The sequence below is a fragment of the Parasteatoda tepidariorum genome, chromosome 7 (genome assembly GCF_982258835.1).
Source record: "Parasteatoda tepidariorum strain Cologne lab strain chromosome 7, Ptep-v5.0, whole genome shotgun sequence".
Classification (NCBI taxonomy): domain Eukaryota; kingdom Metazoa; phylum Arthropoda; class Arachnida; order Araneae; family Theridiidae; genus Parasteatoda; species Parasteatoda tepidariorum.
The window spans coordinates 60,630,683-60,652,540 of NC_141761.1; the positions used below are offsets into that span (position 1 = coordinate 60,630,683).

The following is a 21,858-nucleotide window of genomic DNA, read 5'->3' on the forward strand; positions in this document are numbered from 1 at the left end:
CTAATTTATGCACATAACTAAATGATTAATATTCTCCCATTTGAACTACCAGATAAATCTATATTGTTATGATTTTAGTAAAGATGTAGGATATATAATAGATACTGGCCTTAGATACTGTTTCTAAAAGGCTTATACTGAAACAATATATTCTGAACTTTCATAAATTGTCATTTGGCTTCAGGTGAAATAGGTTAAGAATTTTCATAATGGGTAGAGATATTGCTTGTTCTGTTTCAATGATTGCTATTATTATTTTTAACTATATCACAATGTGTGATTTGAGCAGCCTGTTTCTTCACCTATTTGTCTCTTGAATTGAAACCTTGTGCAATTTTTTTCCTGTTTTTGCTTGTAAGGCTGTTGATTTTGTAATATTTGCATAAATATTTTATCTATTGTAATGTAAAGAATAGTATTTTTCAAAAATACTTTTATTTGTTTACAGAAAATCAAAAGTTTGTTTATTATTGACTGCTTCAGTGGTGTAGTAGTTATATGCAAATTTTGAAATGCATTTACTTTTGTTAAAATGTGTTCATAAAATAAGCAATTCTAAAAAACATTAAAGTAGCTTTAAACTAGCAGAAGTAACTTTAATTTTGATTAATTTCTTAAGCACCAGTTGTATTTTGCAGTTCATCTATATCAGTGTTCCCCAACCTTTTTATCACCGCGGACCTGTCAACGTTTGATAATTTTACCGCGGCCCGATTGGGGGGGGGGAATTGATTGCTTATATTTTAGATTATTTTAATTTATTAATTTTAATTTAATTTTATTTAAACATGCCTTCGAAATAAAATGCAGTTACATCAAAAAATAAATATAAATGATTTAACATTTTAACTTACTAGAACGAAAAATCAATGAAAACCCTGAGCTTGTTTCTTTGCAATGAGACGGTTCCATCTGATGGTAATCGTTTTAAATCATTAAAAAATTTATGTCACTACCTTCAGGGGCCCTTTTTTTTTAATAAATAAAATTTTAATGGAACACAGATATTTTTAATTTGGGGTAAGAACCTAGGAATTTAAATTCAGTTTCAATGAGATGGGTGGCCCGGTACCATTTGATCCACGGACCGGGGGTTGGGGAACACTGATCTATATTGTAAATTTTGATTTTTTAAGTTTGTTCGTTTTATTCCACTCTGAAATTGGCCTACACCACTGGATAGCTGCACAATATGATGATCTACTTTTTTCTGTAGTGAACTTAAGATAAATGATTTATACATTATGATCATTGTTGAAAGTTTTAAATGTTTCTAGAGTAGTTTCATATTTTCAAGTTTAAGAATAAAAGCATTTAAATTTTTGTGTGTGATTGTTTGTCTACTGATAGATCATGTATAAACTAAATAGTTTTTTATTATTTCCATAGTCAATTTCATCTTATTAACTGGTAAAACTGGTGGTAGCTAATTACTTATGTATTATCCTGCTGCCCAGCTTTTCCCCAATGGTTCAAGTTTAAATCTCACATTTTTGTATTTCATTTTTTGCAATAAATTGTGTCTGTATTTTGTCTATTTTTGTATCATGTACTATATTACAGAGTTCTCCCTAAGAATGAAAAAAGGTAGTGAGCTTTTTCTGGGAAAAGGGCACTTTGAAGCTTTTACTCACTTAACACCTTTAAAATTTATCATTAACGTGTGTAATAGTATAACTGAATTTGATTCTGACAATTTCCAAAAAAAAAGTAATTGTAAAATTTAAAATCACTTAATATATACCTCTCAAAGAAAAGAAATTTATTAAAATTTTACCAGTTGAGAATAATCCTGACAAAATATATTTGTTATAGTAATCAGAATTAAACCTATAAACATAGATAATTTTACCAATGTGCAATTATTATTTAAACAGTGAATTAGTGTTTTTGGAATATGAATAAAAAGGCAGTGTTTTTAAGGGATGAGTGCTTATTTGTACAAACAGGGCGTGTCAAAGAGCAGGCAGGGCAGATTGCTTTTCTAAAAGTGCTTAGGGAGAAAACTGTCTTATAATAAATTTGAAAAATACCAAAATTGCTCTTGTGCAATGTTGGCGAAACTGGTCGACGAGATACCTTGTTTACAATATGTTTATGATTTAGATTTCCTTAGCATTTAAAATTATTTAATTTTAATGGCAAAATAAAATTTGTTGTATAGTTTAGAATAAAGAAAACATATAAGATTGGTGCAATGTAGTATTCATAATTTTAACATTAACTTTATATATAGATTAATAAAAAATTACAGGGTGGCCACCCACCTGGAAAACCTTGAAAACCTGGAATTATCAGGGAATTTTTTTATACTGGAAAAAACCTGGAAATATCAGGGAAATTTGGATAAAAACCTGGAAAAATCAGGGAATTTTAAAGAAAAGCTGGAAATTTTTCTTTGATAATTTTTTTAATTTCACTAATTTAAATTATTTACTAATTTTCTTAATTTAAATTATTTCATCCATTATACCCATTTTTTTTAAACAGAAATGTATCTCCACACAGTTGAAATATCATCAACTTAGCTATACTTTGCTTGCATCAAAATTTGCTCCATTACAGCTCTGTTAAACTAGAATGCCACATAAAATTCTCACACAGTTGCTAAACGAATGTAGAAACCTTTGACTGCTATGGGACTGTGCAATTTAGGCAAGATTCTGGTGGGGGTGGAAAAAGGGATTAGGATATTAGCTTCTTTTTTTTTGAAATTCTCTCCTTGGGCTGAATCCATTTATGGCTCAACTTTGTTCCAATGCTTTGGTGGTAATTTTTTTTTCTATTTTGACAAAATGTTTTTGTATTTTTAACTTTATAAAATTCTCCAAAAATTAGTTGGTTATAATTTAATAATAGATTTTATATCGCAGTGTTTTTCTGAAAGCTTTTCTACTCCCAATCAAAGAAATCTGAATTATTTTTCTCAGCAAACCAACCAATCACGCATTTTTTTACAATCGCTAACAGCAATGTTTGTCGACAAATCGTTACAATTGTTGCATTAATGCTAATTTTTTCTATTTCATTTTAACCTTTTATAACATATTTTAATTTAAAAAAAATGTTTTTTTAAGAACCAACTATATATTTATATTTAATTTTACTCTTTTGTTGGTCAATATGATTTTTGATTCGATATTTTGCAACCAAAACATTAAAAAATAAATTTTAAAAAATCTTGAAAATTGTCAAAATAAATTATTTTTTTCAAGATAATATGTTAAAAGAATAGCATTTTGAATAAAATATTTTATAATATCGACACTTTTCTTGTACACATCCTATACTTTATATGAAAAAAGAAACAAAAACCTGGAAATTTTATGATTTTTATCTGGAAAAATCAGGAAAATTTGAAATCGGATTTGAGTGGCCACCCTGAATTAGGCTAATTTTTCAAAGAAAAATTTTATTCATATTCTTTCTACTTGTCCTACTTAAGAAATGTGATAATCTTGAAGCTGTAGCTTCTACGGTCCAATATTTTCTCTTGAATATACCAATGTCAAGTCAATAATGTTTAGAAAGTTTTATAAGTAGAGAAGGTTGATTTAATTAATTATTTAGTTAATATAACTATAAAATTTTTGGTTTTACTGATAGGGTCATTGTTTTATTTTATTTTTAGAAGGAAGCAATATAAAGATTATTTTTAATAGTACTATAGTTTAAAAAAATTTGTCTTTCTAAACAGATTTAAAAACGTTAGTAAATAATGGCTTTTAATATTTTTTCTTGCCTCTCCCTAATTATTGTTTTTTTTTTTTTTTTCAAGCTAATGTTCTTAAATTTGGTGCCTTTTAAAGTTATCTCTATTGCATAAAGTGAAATCAAACATGAAAACGAACTTGCATATAAATACAAATTACTTTTTATAAATGTGTTTATTGTGAACATGATACAAATGTAAGCTTAAAACTATTTTATCAAACTTTTAAAATGTTATAAAGCTGTTTTGCCATTTAGCTTTTAAAAAAAATTTATTCTTGCAAACATCCATAGATATCTTGTTATTGCAAAATTTTCATTCTCATATTGCATATCATAAATCAAAAGATTTGTCATGATGAAATATGTGTGACAATTTTGTAATATTTGTCTAGTTATTCATTGCATTACATATTAGTGTTGTCTTGTTAAATCTGTTTTGTATGTTTACTATATTTCAGATTTTGCTTCATTCCTATTGTTTCATGTGTGCACTTCTTTAGAATACATGGGGTTTTTGTCTATTATAATTATAAAATTATTTGTTTCACTTTTTTGTAAGATATTTTGTTTAAAGTAACATATTTATGTTAACATTCAAGTTGTAATATTATCAGTAGCTATGTTTCGAACGAAAGTGCCTTTTGTATTTTTTTGTGTGTGGAATAAATATATTATCTGTTTTAGGTTTTTGTTGTTATTTGTAACTTAATTTAAAATTAAATCATCAAATTTCTTTAGATGTTCTATAGAAAGTTGTTTTGAAGGTCTTGAAGAAAAATTTATTTTAGTATTTCAGTTTTGAATACCATAGACTTTGATCTTGTTACATTGAAGTGTAATTCAAATTGAATTACTAAAAAATTAAATTAATTTAAATCAATGTTAATTTCTAAATTATCTTTGCACTAACAGCTCATCTCTGAAAGCTCTAGCTACCATTCTCTGCAAATTGTTATTCATTAATTCATTAGAGCCTGTTTTCTATGGGGATACTCTCATAACGTGCAAAAATTCACCGATGCTGATTCGAAGATGTGAACAAGAACTTGATTGAAGAGTTTTTCAATGGTAAACATATATAACCAATGAAGTTTTCATTAGAATTTCGGAATTCACATTAGCAAATTTTCGTATGTACGCAGTGAGAACTCGCCTCCAGGCCGTCATTTGTATGTGATTTTTTGCAAGCACCGAAGATGATCCCTGGGATCAACGTTTTCTGAAGATTTTAGGCAGTTTCGTTATAAATCGAGACAGACTCTGTCCATTTTGTAAAAGCGGCTAAGTAAAATTAAAGACATAAACATGATGTAAAGACTTAATATTCTGTTTGCTTTCTAAGGATTAATAAAAACTTTTATTTTAGCTATCAATATTTTGGGGTTGCCATCCCAAAGTAAGAACTGATTGCTGATGCTTGATTTTGTTGAAAAGGAGAGGAAATCCTCCATCAAGGTTGATATGCTACTTTAAAAATCGGGATAAGTCAAAGAATTCGGAAAATGTCCAAAAAATCAGAGGAAATTTAACATTTGAGCCCAAATATGGAAAAGTCGGGGATTAGGTTTAGTGAGGTCCATGCGTGACCATCTTTGCACCAACATTTCCTGTAAACACATTTTCTATGCAGGAGTTGTGTTTTCGTCCATTTGTCATTTAGTCAAATTTCAGAGAACTAGCATGAATTATTAGTATGAATTAAGAAATTTATTGGGATAAATAGTGTTTTATAATCTCTTACAAATCATTAGGATTGTGCAGCTCTAGTGCGACGTAAAGTAACAAAAACAACAAATCATTAGTTTTTTTTAAATTGTAAATTACTCTAATTTACAATATTATTATAAAAATTAATATAAAAGTTTTTTATTGTGAAATTCTTTAATTATCACCAAGACTTGATAAATGATTTAAATTAAACTTGTTAAGAACTCTGGGGTTCTGTTCCACATGGAAATTAGAAAGCAATACTATTATAATATCTTGGGTTTGATCCACAATCCAGGTTTTAATTTTAGGCCCCATTTTTTCGGAAAGAGGAAATTTTCTTCATAAAGAACATTAAGTTTTTTTTGTAAACTCATGTGTTCATGGGTCCCTTTTTTGTTTCCTTACGGTTTTTCACATTAATTCCTACATATTTAATACGTTACAATATGCGAGTTTTGAATTTGAGCCGTCTCTTTCTTTTATAATGTATGAAGTTTGTTCCATGATAAAAATTCCCATGTTCCTTGATGTAATAAGATTCAGAAAATTATGGAAAATTAAGTTTAAATAGACCTTTCATATTAGATCATTAAATTTAATATAGCGATTTCGCATGCATTAGGTTTTAACTCTAATAAAAAAGATAAGATACATATTTCTTTCCTGTTTATTTACAAATATTTCTCGATGTGTTTTGGATGTTCCTTCTCGAAAAAGAAGCGATTTAATTTTTAGCTTGTATAAGAAAGAATATCAAAAATATTTTTCTTTTTTATATTTAATAAGCCTTAATAAAATTTGCTACACTGAAGAAATCTCCAGTGCAACTGATGATCCTGTTGCTCTAGTGAAACAACGCGCGAAATGACTATCATTCAAAAGATAGAAGAGCAGGTGCACAAATGTTTTCAGTTCAAAAATGTTGTATTAATTTATTGCATTAGATAAAATTAGGCATAATTTTATTACATTTAGATTATTTGTAGTTTGAAGGCATTTCTAGCTTCATATATTATTTCACCGGAAATAATTAAAAAGGTAAAAAAAAGTCCTAAGCAGTGAGGATGTAGAAAGAAAAGGAACGATAAGGTGATATGTATTGTTATTTCAGTATTAATTTTATTTATGTTGTTCAGTCCCTTGTTTCGCTTTTTTAATCGAAAAGGATCAAAACGTCAAAGTGGCTGAAAGTAATAAATAGTATAGAGGTACCCAAAGTGTAGAAGAGGAAACAAAAGAAGTTAAAGCATTTATTTTGCATTCTGCCGTCAGATGTCAGAGTTAACCTTGTTAAAATTTATATTACTAAAAAAGCTAAAAGCTAAGTGCATGAATCAAGTATAAGGAAAGAAAATCATATGCTATACCAATTTTAACATTTTAAAAAGGTTTTATATTTTTTCTAAATTTTTATGAACTAAGTTATTTAGTTTGTGTAGTTGTATTTAAATCTTTGAATATTTGATTTAAACTATGTTTTAACTCATTTTCATTAATTAAGAATTCTGTATTGACACAGCGAATTGTATGTCACTTCTTAACGATTGCTGTTTATTGCTGTTTGCTGATAAATTGCTACATTGCAATTTATCAGCATTCATTCTGTAAAAAATTATTTTTTGACTTTTAATGTGAATACTACCAAATTATTATGAGGAAAAATTTGGTTGGTTTTCTTGTATATAGCAAAAATAGGAACTAAACAAGTAGCTTATGTAATTTAACTTGAATTTGTCTGAAGCTGTTTGTCTGAGCTTCATTTGCTATAAAAACTTCCATATCTTTTCAAAATTAAAAAATTGAAAGGGAATATTTCTGTATCGTGATCTGTCGCTCCTACTACTATAGCTAAAGTGCCAAATTGAACTTGCAATTTCTTTTATTTTTAAAAAAGTGTTTTACCAGATTGTGTTTACAAAAAATACCCTTGAAATTGATCTCCTTTAGGGATGTTTGTATGTTATTTTAGTTTCTCGTGGGGCCGTTGCTTGGCTTAGCCATCATGCTACTGTAGATCACGATACAGAAATCTTCCCAAATATTAAATTAATAACATAAATTAACATTACTTATAATTATGAAAATGATAATAAGTTAGAAACAAAACATTAATAAATTTGACTAATATTTTCTTAATTAGATTAAAAATTGGTTAAATATGTGAAAATTCATGCGTGCCTTACATGCATAAAGTTATAAAATTAAATACAAAAATAAAATAGCTTGTCTGAGGGTAGCTACCAGTTATACCCTTTGAGTTAATCACCTTCTGTGATTTTTTTAGTTTCGCGCAGGCAGCTCCCTGGGAGTTGCCAATACTTGCCTATTATTCTGCTGTTAAGCACGACAGGGAAATCTTCCTTTTACTGTTGAAATAAGGGCAATAGTAACTTTAGGAGAGAAAATTATTGGAAATAAATTTTTTGTAATATAGCATGGGTAAACATTTTTATTATATTACCAAAATTTTGTTACTTTTAATGATTTACTTTGAATGTTGTGTATTTTAGGTGTAAAATGAACACTAAAATTGAAAATGAATCTCTCGATGATTTACAGAATCTTTCAAGAGAAGTATGCCAAATCATTTATCTTTCACACATTATTATTATTGCCATTTCCCATATATTATAATTGTAATTTTTCAGACATTTTCTTTTATTCTTTTGATTATATAATATATGATTATTCAAGCTTTTTGAAGTATAATGAGTTTTTTCATTATTATTTTAGAAATAATCAGAATTAAATTTCTACTCCAGTTTCAATTTAAAATGTTATTTCGAATTTTATTATAGTGTAGTATAATAATGTATTATAATTATTAAATTCTTAAAATTCAGAAGAATTGACTTATTTTTTCTAATGACAAGAGTTCCTTGAGTTCAAATTTCTTCAGATAAGGCAAGAATAAGTTCCAAAACCCTGAGATGCCCTGTTTACTTTTTTTTTGTGTGCTTCTTCTCTCATTAGGTTATAATTATTCAATATTTTTACCTCTGAGTTGGGTGTAATATTATCACCCTAACTTAAACTCCTCATTCAGTTGAACTCTATTGATTAAAGTAAAGTGGTTTTTGAAGTCCTCTATTATTTGTGAATAAGCATCATTAACTCACTAGTTTCTATTAAAATACACATAAACAATTTATTCATATGATTATACAAATAAAGGTTTTTTTAGCTTGATTTTTACCTTGTGTCTTTCAAACTTACTTTCCTTGATAGAGATAATTTACAAACAAGTTGAAAATTGGAGCTTGAATATGCATTTTTTTATAAAGTTGTATTTTTATTGTTGCATGTTGCAGTAACAATGTGTACATAACATTTGTCTAAAAGTAATTTACACAGCCACTACAGTTTTGTTATTTTACAATTTTCAACATTTTGCTCTTTTTATGCTTTTTTTCTTTATTGGTTTAATGCTTACATGCAAAATGCTTCGTTTGATATTACTGAAATTACTTTATTATGAAATAAATAAGTTTCTCTCTCTCTCTATATATATAAATAAATATATTGAAGAATTGTATGAAAGAATTGTATGTTTCAATTTGCAAACAGGGTACCTCTTGCTAGTATGAATTTTGATTGCAGTTTTTTTATTTGGAGTGAAAATTACTTCTATAACAGAAAAAATTTTAAATTCCTGTAAGAACTCAGAACAGAATATCAGTTAGTGTCTGTTTGTAAAGTTGGTAACGTAAGTTATTTTAATTTAAAGTAAAAGAAAATCAGCATGACGTTTGGCAGTTAGGTAAAAAGGTTTAACTAAGGTTAACTTTAGGTCAGTTAAATAACCTTTTAACTGATTTGTTCCTTGAGAAAATTTTTCAAAAATTTTCCTGCGAGGCACTATATCTCCATTGCCTAACTTGTGGGAAAGTTTTTCTTTATAAATTAAACAAGAGATAAGTAATAATAAAAATAATGTTATTTACATATACAATATTTTTTTTTTGTAAAATTAGGAATTGATATTATTAGTGAAGAAGTTAAGAAAAAATAATTCTGGAGAAAGTACCTCAATTTTTGAAAATTTGTTCAAAAAAGTACAGTAGCACCATTGGCTTATTTGTGGGAAAACTGATTTTCTGTGTGGATAAGTTTTATCTTTACAAACTAAATGAGTGATAATAAAAATAAATTTTTTAAACTTTTATTTTTTTTTATAATTAGGAATTGATATTATTAGTGAAAAAGTTAAGAAAAAATAATTCTGGAAAAAGTACCCCATCAGAGAAGAATGCTAAAACAAGCTTTAATTTTAATAAGTAAGTACAAAGTTTTTTGGTTTAATTTTTTTTAAAAATTTATGAATGACTGGGCATGTTATCCTGTCCATTTTCATAAAATATATGAAATCAAGCAATTTTTTATGTTTTGGAAGTGATTGATCTAGTTAACCCATTTTAGGCCAAGCATAAAAATTTTATAAAATGTGATGCTATTTTAATTGAAATATGCTTGCTTTACATTCATTACGACACAAAAAAATTTCTTGTTTGCAAAATTATATTTTATTTAAGAAATAAAATGGTACATATAAGCACCATTCTCTAAATCAATGAGCAAGCCATTTAGTTAAACGCTTGTTCTTTTTTACGAAATTTGTTTTTTATTTTATTCACTGACTTGCAACTTTAATATATTATAAAAGCATATGATAAATTACAAAAGGAATAATTATACATTTTCAAAAAATTTCATTTGTCAATAACTGTTTTAAGTTAATAAACTAGAGTAGTTTAAAAATTTCTCAACAGAAAGTGTTTACTCTAATTGAATTACTAATATTTTATAAATGTCTTGAGTACCCTTGACAATTGCAGAAAAATAAAATTAGTGAAAAATATTCGTCACAGTGTTAATAAAAAAATATTTATTGAAATGGTGCGTTTGCGCACCTCTGGCTGAAAATTGGTTAAAAATACAGCTGAAATTTTTAAAAAAATAATGGAGTTAAAAAGAGATTGAAAAAGCTATATTTTCGTAAATTAATTTAGTAATTATAGTATTAGTTATACAGGACTTAAAAATTTTATGTTCAGATATTTATGCTTTGTCGATACATTTAAGCAAAAATAATAAGTTCAAATATTGCAGAAGTCTCAATATTATTTTTGTTTAAAATTAAAATTATAAAAAGTTTTATGAAATATGACTTTTTGTGAAGGGTTTCTTCTTTCAAAATTTTATTTGAAATAATATATTTACTTCGTATCCTAACTTTTCAAAAGTATTTATTTTAAGGAAATTACTCAGTGATGACGAAGTAAAGAATAAATAAAAAAGGACGTGAGTATTATATGTTACTCAAAACTATATCTCAACAAAACTGAATACTCAAAAAGAGAAACTGATTTTCTAGTTCCTGTATCCTACAAAATTTTGCTACTACTTTCTATTTACCTACAGATTTATCTATTCTTCTTTTTATTTGTCTATAGATTAGATTTTTAGTTAATGTGTTCTGTACTTTCTTTTAAAAAAAATAATGTTTTACTGAAACTATTTAATAAAAACTAAATTTTGCTCTGAGCTTAATAATTTTCTTAATTGAATCCTTTTTTTAAATGCGCTAAAGACATTTTTACATAAGTGTGACTCTTTTGCAATTTTGATTATTTTTCTGTTTGTAGGATTATTATTTTTTTAATATTTGAAATTACAACGGAATCCATTAAGTCATATTCACGCAATTTAAATGTCAAGCATCGATTTTCATATTTACCTGATTTAAAAGCTTATTGTGAATCGTATTCACACGATTTAAAAATCGTACATCTTCATTCGTATTCATGGGATTTAGAAATCCAATATCGCAATTTGTATTTACGCGTTTTTGAAATCAATATCTCGATTTGTATTCTCGTGATATTAAAATCCAACGTCATTTTTTGTATTCAATATATCAGAAAATCATGTATCCCGATTCGTATTTACGCAATTTAAAAATTCAATTTTGCAATTTCGATTTTTGCATTATTAAATCCAATATCACAATTCATATTAATACGATTTTAAACAGAATATAACGATTTGTATTTTACCATTCTTATAATCCAATATCGCGATTCTTTTATGAGCTAAGTTTTTTCTTAAATTAGTTACTGTGAAAGTGTTATATTCTTTATTGGTATGTAAGTTAATTATGAATCTTACTTTAAAAAGTTATATTAAATATGAATAGTATATAAATTGATATTTTGTTATCAAGTTTTTGCACATAAAATTTTCAGGGTTTTTCACTTTTCGTCACAATCACCCTTAATAAAGATAACTTTGTCTAAAAATAAAGACATTTTAATGAAACTTAAAAAAATGTGCGTAGAATCTTCGAAAGCAATTAAGGTAGTTTTCTGTATCTTTGCCAAAAAATCAAATGCCAAATATTTTATATTTTTATTCATAATTCGTTATTTGACAGCCTGCTGTAGCTCAACTTTATTACCATATTTTTTTATCTAAGTATAATTAATTAATATTTTTCTTTTCATTAGATATAAAAAGCGTCATATTGCTCTGAAGTTTCTTTACCTTGGTTGGGATTATTCAGGATTTGCTGCACAGGTTACTACTGATAAAACTATTGAACATCATTTATTTCAAGCCCTAATGAAAACGAAACTAATAGAAGCTAGAGAAGTATCTAATTATCATCGATGTGGTCGAACAGATAAAGGAGTATCAGCTTTTTCTCAGGTTAGAAGTTTTTCTCACCCAATAATAATGCCTTATTATTTTTTTTCTTTAGAAACAGAAGATGTCGAAATTATAGCATTCTTCTCAATTATTACATTTTTTTGGCAATGTTTCTTTCTTTGTTGCTATTTTTCTGAGTATTTGTAATAATTTGTGTTGATGTCATGTATAGTTTTTTTATTGCATCAGTAAGTAAATATTATTGTATAGTTATTTATCATTATAGTTGCCTTGATATTTTGCCACAATATCTGGAAGCCTACCTATTATTGTAATATTTTTTTTTCTCTGTATAATATAGTTTACTAAATCAGATCTACTTATTAATAAAATCTGACGTATAATTAACCGAATATTATTGCTTATTTAATATTAAATGTTGGATTATTAGTTTAGTCTATAAGTGTTAATTTGTTTATTATGTGATTTATATTTGTTTTACAGATTTAATGACTAAATTAGCAGTTTTGACTTACAATATTAGTGTTTTGTACTGTTTAACTTTAAATAACTAAACATTTTAAATCAGTAACTGATTTTTGTCAATATGGGGATCTTGAAATTTAATCATTACACTTTAATGACTTCAAAGATTGTAATCCTTTAATTTTACTATTTATCTATTATATGATAAAAATTTAAGAATATTTCTTTTCAGAAAATATAAACTTTTTCTTTTCATGAGTTGGTTGATTAGTTGCAGAGTAACACTTATCTAAGTTTTCTAGGATTATCACGTTTTCTAGAATATTCTGAGGCAATAAAAGCAACAATGTTACTAATGGTCTTTTATTATTCTGTAATAAGCAAAGAAGCTATAAAAGCAATTTTTATAATTATAACAATTTCAATTTTTAATTAAACTTTGGGATAGGGTGTAAAAATGCAAATTATATTTATTTTTTTTATAGCTGTTAAATTTCATTCTATTCAGAGTTGCAATTGTTGTCGAATTAATTTTTTTTTATCTTTGTCTTTTCATATTTACATTTTTCAAAAGCTCATTCACTGAGTAGCATAGTTTCAAAATCTGTGAATGAGTTAAATATAATATAAACTTTGTTTTCATTCTGCTTCATTATGATCCTGCTATTTTTTCAATTTTTTATTCATTTAATATTTTAAATTTTAATAGCAATCTCTTGTTTGCACGATTATTAGTATGAGACTTTGTTATTTCATCTGAAAAGAAGCTTAAATGTTTTCCATATGGACAAATAATATGATTTTCTGTGGTGCCTGAAATTGCCACAATCAATGCTGGAGTGCTGTATCCAAGTCCGACTTACTTGTAACTTTCCTTTGCAATTAACTTATACAAGTCATTAACTTTTTTAGAGGAAATAATGTCTCAAGTAAATCAAGTTTTTTTTCTAACTAATCTAATAAATTGAAAGTTCTAATGAAATTCAGTTTTAGTTTGATAATGGGATATTTCCCTACTGAATACTTAAATGATTATTATATTTTTGTTATATTCCTAATTTTTTTATTAATAATAAGTTTGTTCATTTAGGTTATCTCTCTAGATGTTAGGAGTAATTTAAAGGATGGCAAAGGTGTTATTACTCCAGAAAATTTTATGGAAAGTGAGGCCAAATGTAAGCAAAGTAAAGCTTTTAGGATACTTTTTTTTTACAAATGATTTTGTTCCTTTCAATGTAGATAATTTATATCTAAATATGTACTTTTTTTTTACTATCTAGGTGAATTTAAAAAAAAAACAAACATCTTTTTTTAAAAATGGGAGTGTTTACACATTCTTATTTTTTAATAAAAGTGAACCCAAACATCGATAGAGGTAGTTTAAAACAAGCAAGCAAGTGCAGTGGTGTAGCGAGGGGGGAGCAAGGGGGGGGGGCATCATGCCCCGGGCGCTACACACAAAGGGGCGCTAAATGGTCAGCAAAAAAAAAAAAAAAATTGTTGGATGATTTTTATTTTTATTATAATTTATTTCTGGAAAATATATTTTAAATTTAGTGCCGGTGAAATATAACAAATGTTAATTCGTAAATAAAAAGGAACACTAATCAAACTGTAATAATCTATTCATAATAGAAATGACACGTCTTTTACACTGGGCTGACTCGACCTGCGTCTGTCAGCACTTCCTTATGGCATCTACGCTGTGTGGTTACATATATTATCTCCAAATATTTGCAGTGTACAAAGTACAAACATCAGTGTACAAAGTGTTTGTATGTTTGTACAGTGTACAAAGTACAAACATTCTTTCTTTCAGAACACTATTTATTTTTGTTTCTATAAACGCAATGTAGCTTACGTTTGTTATTTTAAAACGATAACAATAGCACTCTAATGTACTTATATGTACAGTCACGGAAAAAAGTATCCCGAAAATAACAACTAAAAGATTGTCTATTTTTTAATATACAGTAGAGAACCGATTATCCGGAACGATCGGGACTATCGCTATTCCGGATAACTGATTTTTCCGGTTTTCTGAATCGCTACAAAAAGCCGTTTTTTTAGTGTTAAATCCAACTAAAAAAAAATGGAAATGATTTTAAAAATAAGAAAAAACGATGAGGTAATACACTAATGATTATTTCTGAAATGATGGTAAGGTAAACATCTTTCAAAAAAGAAAGAAAAATCCTAAAATCTTATGAGGAAAAAAATTTTTTTTTTTTAAATTGCGGGAAAATATATCGAATTTCGTTCCGGTTTTTTGGTTTTCCGGTTTTCTGATTTCCGGATAATGGGTTCTGTACTGTAGATACTTCTCAGACACACAACAAATACAGCGTTTTGCTGTTTCTAGAAAAGGACACAAACGCCGTATTTGTTCTGTACCTGAGAATAATCTGTTTCAAAAAATAAATGATTCTTTATTTGTTACTTTCCGGATACTTTTTTCCGTGACTGTACATATCCGTGACACTTGCGACAGGTTGTGGAATTCCGCTATAAGTTAGGTAAATGCCCGAAATATTAACGTTTAAGTTATTTTGTGCTTGTATTTTTCAGTTTTGCGTCATTGTCATCGCGCTCTGCTTAGAATAAAAATGAAATGTTATTAAATGTTATAAGTTTAATGTTAGCATAAATTTTAGTGTATATTTCACTGTGTTGCTACCTTTCAAGTACAAGGCATTATTGGTTAGTAATAAAACAAATAAGATTACTGGCTACATCTACTCGACGATTCTATTATTCAGTGAATAGGGTATGAATAAATTTGAAATGATCAACTTTGATGATCAGGGGTCTGTCCAGGCCGATGTTACTACCGTTTAGCGGTACCTTCACAAATACAACTTTAGGAAAAACGGCAGTTTCACAAATTCAACTTTAGGAAAAGCGGTAGTTTCACAAAATACTTTTTCTTAAAATTTTATTTTTTTATCCCTTAAGAAACGATAAATCCATATTTTTACCATATTTTCGTGTTGATTTTTTAATATAATTTTTAATTTTTCACAAATTATGTCTAAATTTTCACAAAATAGGTACCTCTTACAAAAACCTAGACAGACCCCTGATGATATTATTGATAAATTTGCTTCATCAAAAGCGGAAAATTTATACATAGTAATTAGTTTTATTGATATATAGTATTATAATCATATTATTAAATATATGTATCTCCTTAGGGATAATAAATATTTACTTTTTCATTGTTTTAAAACTGCGTGTTTTTAAAATATTTCTTTATGAATATGTAAAATAAATAATAGGTATCTTTTGAACTAATTCTAGATGATCATATACATTTCAAAATCTAGTCTTGTTTTCTCAACTGCATTTTTTGTCTCAAATTTAATGCCTAGCTTGAGCCTATGACTTCATTTATTTTACTTTATTTATTTATTACTTTGTGAGCATATTTTACTTATAATATGAGATGATTTTCGAATGGGGGGGGGGGGGGGCGCTAAAAAGGTATTGTGCCCCGGGCGCGAGTTAAGCTCGCTACGGCACTGAGCAAGTGATAAAGTGTGTGCTCATAAGCTCCTTGAACTATATTAAATTTAGCACTAAGTGTATCTCTAAACTCACATTAATATGAACTGAAATTAAATAATCTATTTTCCTCTTAAAATTGTAAATTTCTACGAAAAATAATAATTATTTTCAATAAAATTATTTTTGAAAATAATTCTATTATATATATATATTACTTCTTTAATTGTATAAATTTTTAAACTTTTCAAAAAAATTATGCATTGTATGTTTGTTTAGATAAAAAATTACTCAATAGTAAAGTTGATACTAATTTTTTTACAATTTGAATTATTGTGATATTCAATACCTTTTTTAGAAAGGGCTAGAGAAAAATTATTTTCGCTTTTAAGGGCCACTATAAATAATTTTTTTTTTGTTGGTTATAATTTAGTTATTCCTGTGTATAATAAGAATAATAATGTTGTGTTGTAAAAATTAAAAGATGAAGTATGTGTATAGTATTTTTGATTTGAAAAGTTGTGAACTTTGATAGATTTAAATTATATCAGGTGTTCAGCTTTCTCTGTTTAAATATTAATTTAATTTTTCTTTTTTTACCGATATAAATTATAATTATGTCTTTAATTTTCTTAAAATAAATCTATTAACTACTATTGTTTTGATCATAATTTTGTAAAAAAAAATTGCTTAAAAAACTATTAAGTCAGAAAATTTCAATCTTTTCACACTTTGATTAATAGTTATACATTTTAAAATTAATTTCACTGTTATATATTTAAAATCCATTTTTGAAATAATTTTTTATCCAAGGTATTACATTTACTACCGTTGTAAATTTATTTTCGAGAGAAATACTTAAATTTGTAAGTAATATTTTATGTATTTATGTGAAATTTATTATCTCATAATATTATGTGCCTGGTATAATTAATTTCTATTTCTGAATTGTTCTTCAAGCTTTCTCATTATGATATCCTTCTGTGAGCATTAGTTGTTTCATTATTATATCATTGTTGTTTATATTCAAATATGCTAAATTATTGAAGTTTCAGAAAAAGAAATTGATTATCCCACAATACTAAACCGTGTGCTGCCTCCAGAAATCAGAATAATTGGATGGGCACCAGTTGATCCATTATTTAGTTCAAGGTAATTAGATTCTTTTCTTGTTTTAGTACCTATTTAAATAGGAATTGTCTTACTTTCCTCATCATTTAACAGATTCTATTCTAAACATTTAAACACAGAAGAGTTAAAAGGCACTTAATAATTTTTCATATGTATAATATTTTAAGCACCTTTATCCTTAATCTAAAATTCACTATCAACCTTGTTTTTTTATTATTATTTTTTTAGTTACTATATAAATATATTTTAATGAAATTACTTAGGCAAATATTATATGTATTACATGATTTTGACAAAGTTTACTCTTAATTAAAAGAACTGTCATTAAAATATTTAATATTGGAAAATTTAATTTTCAATTAATATTTACTTCAGAATATAAAATGTAGAAAATAAACCGAAATTGTATTTGAAAATTGAGAAGAAAACAAACAATGCTTTAATTGCCAAATTTCTAATTTTCTTAAAATTACAATTATTTTTTTTAATATTATTATTTTTATTATTGGAGAATTAAATAGAAAACGATAGTATGTAAAGCATAGGAAATAGATGTACAAATTTTCTGATTGTTAATTCGATACTTAAATGCCAAATTAATGTTAAAAAATAATCTTATTTGCATAGGTATATTTGTTGTACAGTTTATTTCACTTCATCAACCCATTTGTTAATTTTTATTGTCTCTTTAAGTGCAGTTATAAAACGACGTAATAATCTCCTGTAAATTATTTTCTGCTCTGAATCGCTTTAAAGTGTTATTTTCTTATAAATTTTATCATTGGTAGCACATATCCATTTTCACATGTCATTGACAGCACATATCTGTATCATTAGTTAATACTATACTCTTAATTATTTTTTTTAAAATCCTCTCTTTAAATTCGAATGACCAGAAAGATAAAGTTTATTTATTAATTATATATTTTAAATACATATTTTAATTAATATAGTTTTGAGAATACAGTGCCCGCCGCTAATAAAATCACCGGATAATAAAATCAGCCGCTTTATAACATCAAATCGGCAAGAACCGAATCGTTACAATATTAATACATGTTAAAAACATCCTTTAATAAAATCAATGCCGCCGCTTTTTAAAATCAAAATTTTGACTACATAATAAATCAAAGGTGCACTATTTCAGCTTTTTTTGTTCGTATTTATAAAATTTTATTTTTTCGAAGTTTAAAGATTTTTTTAGAAGAAGCAACAGTTACTCACAAACTTGTGAAACAGGTGTGGTTAGCACTTTCCTGCTACACACATAGTGTAAGAGTTAAGGAAAAATGTGGGTGGTAAGCGACGAGTTCATAGAAATCAATTTATCAATGTTAATTCCTTGACTTGAATGAAGTTTGGAGAAACCTATCTCACTCAACAGGGGGTCGAATTCTTATCTTACTTTTTATTGAATGAACCATAGAAGGGAGAGAAGTTTCCTTTGTTATCTATCTTAACAGAGAACATGAATAGATTTCCAAAAACTGTCTGTGCACATGTTCCATATTATTTAAGCCGTTTGAGTAAATTATAGTTAGAACACATATCATTTTTAAGTTCGTTTGGTGTTAAATTTTCTCAGCATGCTGAAAATTAAGGTTTTGAGTCTTAAAGATAAATTCGAAGTGTCGCAAAACTATGATAAGCTTCCTAAATGTAGTCAACGTTTGGTGTTAAATTTTCTCAGCATGCCGAAAAGGAAGGTTTTGAGTCTTAAAGATAAATTCGAAGTGTCGCAAAACTATGATAAGCTTCCTAAATGTAGTCAACGTGAAGCTTCAATGGAGATGGGGCTCATAACTGTTTCGAAGAAATGATCAGCAATGAAGAAAATGAAATGGACGAGAATTTTTCAAGTTACGTAGCTATTGACGATAACCTGCAAACATCAGGAGAAAAATCTGATTCTAAAATTGTTACAGACATCAAAAATTGCAAAGTTATTTCCCATCAAGAAATGGAGAAATCAGACTCAGAAGATGAAATAAACTCATCAGTGCCATGTTCAATGGAAGTCAGAAAAGCACTTAATGTATTGCTGCAAGCTTTGGAGCAAAGAGGAGGAATATCGAAAACTATAAAAACTTCTATAAACTCTCAAATGATGTTGAAAAGTTAATTTTAAATACCGCAACTCAAGCAACTATTGATCTGTTTTTTGCAAAACTTTTGTAAATTTAATCTTATGTAGGGTTTTACTTTATTAAAATAATTAAATTAGTTAAAATAAAGCACTAATGTGGTTATTATTTCAGCTTTTAAAGTGCATTTAGAATATATCGTAAAATTTGTTTTTTTCTTTCAAATGTTGAATCGCCTCTTAATAAAATCAGCCGCTTAATAAAATCAAAAGAGCATAAAACGAAAATGATTTTAATAAACGGCGGGCACTGTACTTCTTTTCTTTGAATCGCAGATAATATTAGGTGCTGATATTATTTTTGACATTTTGCTTTGTATCCCAAAATGTTATAGATTTTTTAATTTTCTTGAATGTTTCCGAAATGTTTGAGGCATACTTTTTTTTTATCCCTTCTCAAGATTGTTTCACTAGCATCTATATTGAAATATAAAATATCATTGAAATATTATCTTAAAACTAGAGAGATCTTGCTCTCTTACCTAGCACTCTTCACCTTCATGTACATAAGTTCTTCTTAGTGCGGGAGCAACCTACAAAGCTTCTGTATAACTTACAAATCGAAGCATGCAAGGCATTCTATGTGAAGGTATCAAATCTCTCTACTGTCTCAATTTAACAAAATAAGAAATCATTTGAGCTTACTAAATTCGAGTGCAATTCCACTAATCTTTTGTAGTCAGAAATTTTAAATAACATATTTCTCTCTTTTTTTTATTTTTTTTATTTCTTCAGATTATTTTTTATATTGGAAAAGTTTTTTTGAACTAATTTACTGTCAAGCAGATTTGAAATTATGTAACTTGCTTGTATTGTAGTAGGGTGATAAATTTAGATTTCAGTATTCAAATGCAAAATGTTTGAATACTGAATTTCAATACTTGACAATACTGAATTTCTTCTCTGAAGCTAAGGTATAATGCCAAACATTTTTCAAATCTATATGTTGCTATGTACTTTAAACTGATATCTAGGATTTTTTTTGTATTTTGTTGCAACGAATAATTACAGAAAGTTGAAAATGTCTTTTCTTTTTTTTTTTTTACTTTCAGGCATTTATTAAGGTTTAGAAAAAATCTTTTGTTTATGAGAACAGATTACTTAAATTAAAATATTTAATTTTTTATGTAATTATATTTAAGAGTCAAAGCAGAAATTTAAAAATTTCGCTGAGAATGTCATTATCTTACTCAAAATAAGTTTGTTACTTTATCTATATAGAGTTTTATTTAACTTTACTTAATTATAATTTACTGGCTACTTTGTTTATATTGTTCGATTAATACATTTTTCTGTGCTAATGTTTAAGTTAAATACACAAATTGTATCTTCTAATAACTTTTATTTCTAACTAAATATTATATTTAAATATTTTTATATTAATATTTCAATGCTATTATATTTAACGGTGTATCTCTCTTTTAGATTTGATTGCACAAGTCGAATTTATAAATACTGGTTTCCTCTAGCAAACCTAAATATTGAGGTAAAAATTCATTGTCATATTTAAACATTTACTGCCTTATTATAAAGTATTTTTCAAACAAATATAAATGACCCATGTGACTTTTAGTACATATTTATGTAAAATCTATTCTGTCATTGCTTTCACTCTATTTTAATTCATTATTGGTTCTAATGCATTTTATTTTTTTGTAATTGATATGCAAAAATAATTTGAGTTTAACTAAAATTTATATTATTTAATTATTTAAATTATATGTATGATAAAGTACTAAATATATTGTAGACTTGTTTTTATATTTAAACAAAATGTTTAAAGTGCAAGTTTCATTTATAGTAATATGCATTTTGAAAAGTTTCATTTTTTGTTGTTATTATTTAAAAATATTGAGTCTAATAAAAAATTTACTATGTACTTAGTTGTAACTTAGTGTTATATATTAGCATGTGTATAATGGATTAAGATTCTAATTAACACATCATTATCACAATTTTGTTATAAGTATTATTTAACTTGAATGGCTTGCCCAATTATTGATATTGTTGAGGCTTTTATAAATAAAGATGCCAAAGAAACATAGTTCAAACAGAAATGTCATTTTCAACAAAATAAGATTAGAAGATGGGTTAAAAAAATTTTTTTTTCATTTAAAGATATTTTTTTGGATTAAAACCATTGAACTTCAGGGTTTTTATTTTCAATAGAACTTAACATAAAAATTTATTTATATTTCATAGAAGAAAAATGATTATTTTGTGACTTAATAAAATTTTTATTTTTACTCTTAGTTTATTTTTAGTGTTATGATATTCACATGTACACTCAGTTAAAAATGAATAAATTGATCAAATTTTATAATAGTGATCGTTTGCTCTAGCTTATGCTATGAATGCATATCACTGCTGAGCTTTTAAAGTGGCTTATGATAAAATAATGAATTTATATGTGGCTTGTGTGAACAAATTTTTAAAAGAATTCTCGTTGTTGTGTTATTGATAGTGTTTCATTTATTTCATTTTTATGGTAGCGTTTTATTAATTTTTTTGTGACTGAATAA

General features: G+C 26.5%; 2 protein-coding genes across 4 annotated transcripts in view; both read left to right on the forward strand.

Moving 5' to 3' along the window:
* Window positions 1-6,731: 6,731 nt before the first annotated feature.
* The window catches only part of LOC107437432 (tRNA pseudouridine(38/39) synthase), a 28,581-nt gene continuing 13,454 nt past the window's right edge, over window positions 6,732-21,858 (forward strand). Inside the window, exons 1-7 of one of the 3 annotated variants that reach the window (XM_071183390.2) lie at window positions 6,732-6,812; window positions 7,935-7,998; window positions 9,607-9,701; window positions 11,931-12,132; window positions 13,649-13,733; window positions 17,112-17,214; window positions 20,762-20,822. In XM_071183390.2, the coding sequence (XP_071039491.2) occupies window positions 7,942-7,998; window positions 9,607-9,701; window positions 11,931-12,132; window positions 13,649-13,733; window positions 17,112-17,214; window positions 20,762-20,822 (603 nt within the window). In that variant the 5' untranslated portion in view covers window positions 6,732-6,812; window positions 7,935-7,941. Of the gene's footprint in view, window positions 6,950-7,934; window positions 7,999-9,606; window positions 9,702-11,930; window positions 12,133-13,648; window positions 13,734-17,111; window positions 17,215-20,761; window positions 20,823-21,858 lie in introns of all 3 variants that reach the window. The other 2 variants (XM_016049435.4, XM_071183388.2) reach the window with 2 other exon arrangements.
* On the forward strand, window positions 18,726-19,427 carry LOC147807171 (uncharacterized). Its single transcript, XM_087167900.1, has 2 exons — window positions 18,726-18,794; window positions 18,900-19,427. The coding sequence occupies exon 2, from the start codon at window positions 19,010-19,012 to the stop codon at window positions 19,313-19,315; it is 306 nt and encodes a 101-aa protein (XP_087024026.1). The 5' UTR covers window positions 18,726-18,794; window positions 18,900-19,009; the 3' UTR covers window positions 19,316-19,427.

Excerpts from the sequence above, each read along its gene's own strand:
- LOC147807171 (XM_087167900.1), top strand. The coding sequence starts at position 19,010 with ATGATCAGCAATGAAGAAAATGAAATGGACGAGAATTTTTCAAGTTAC.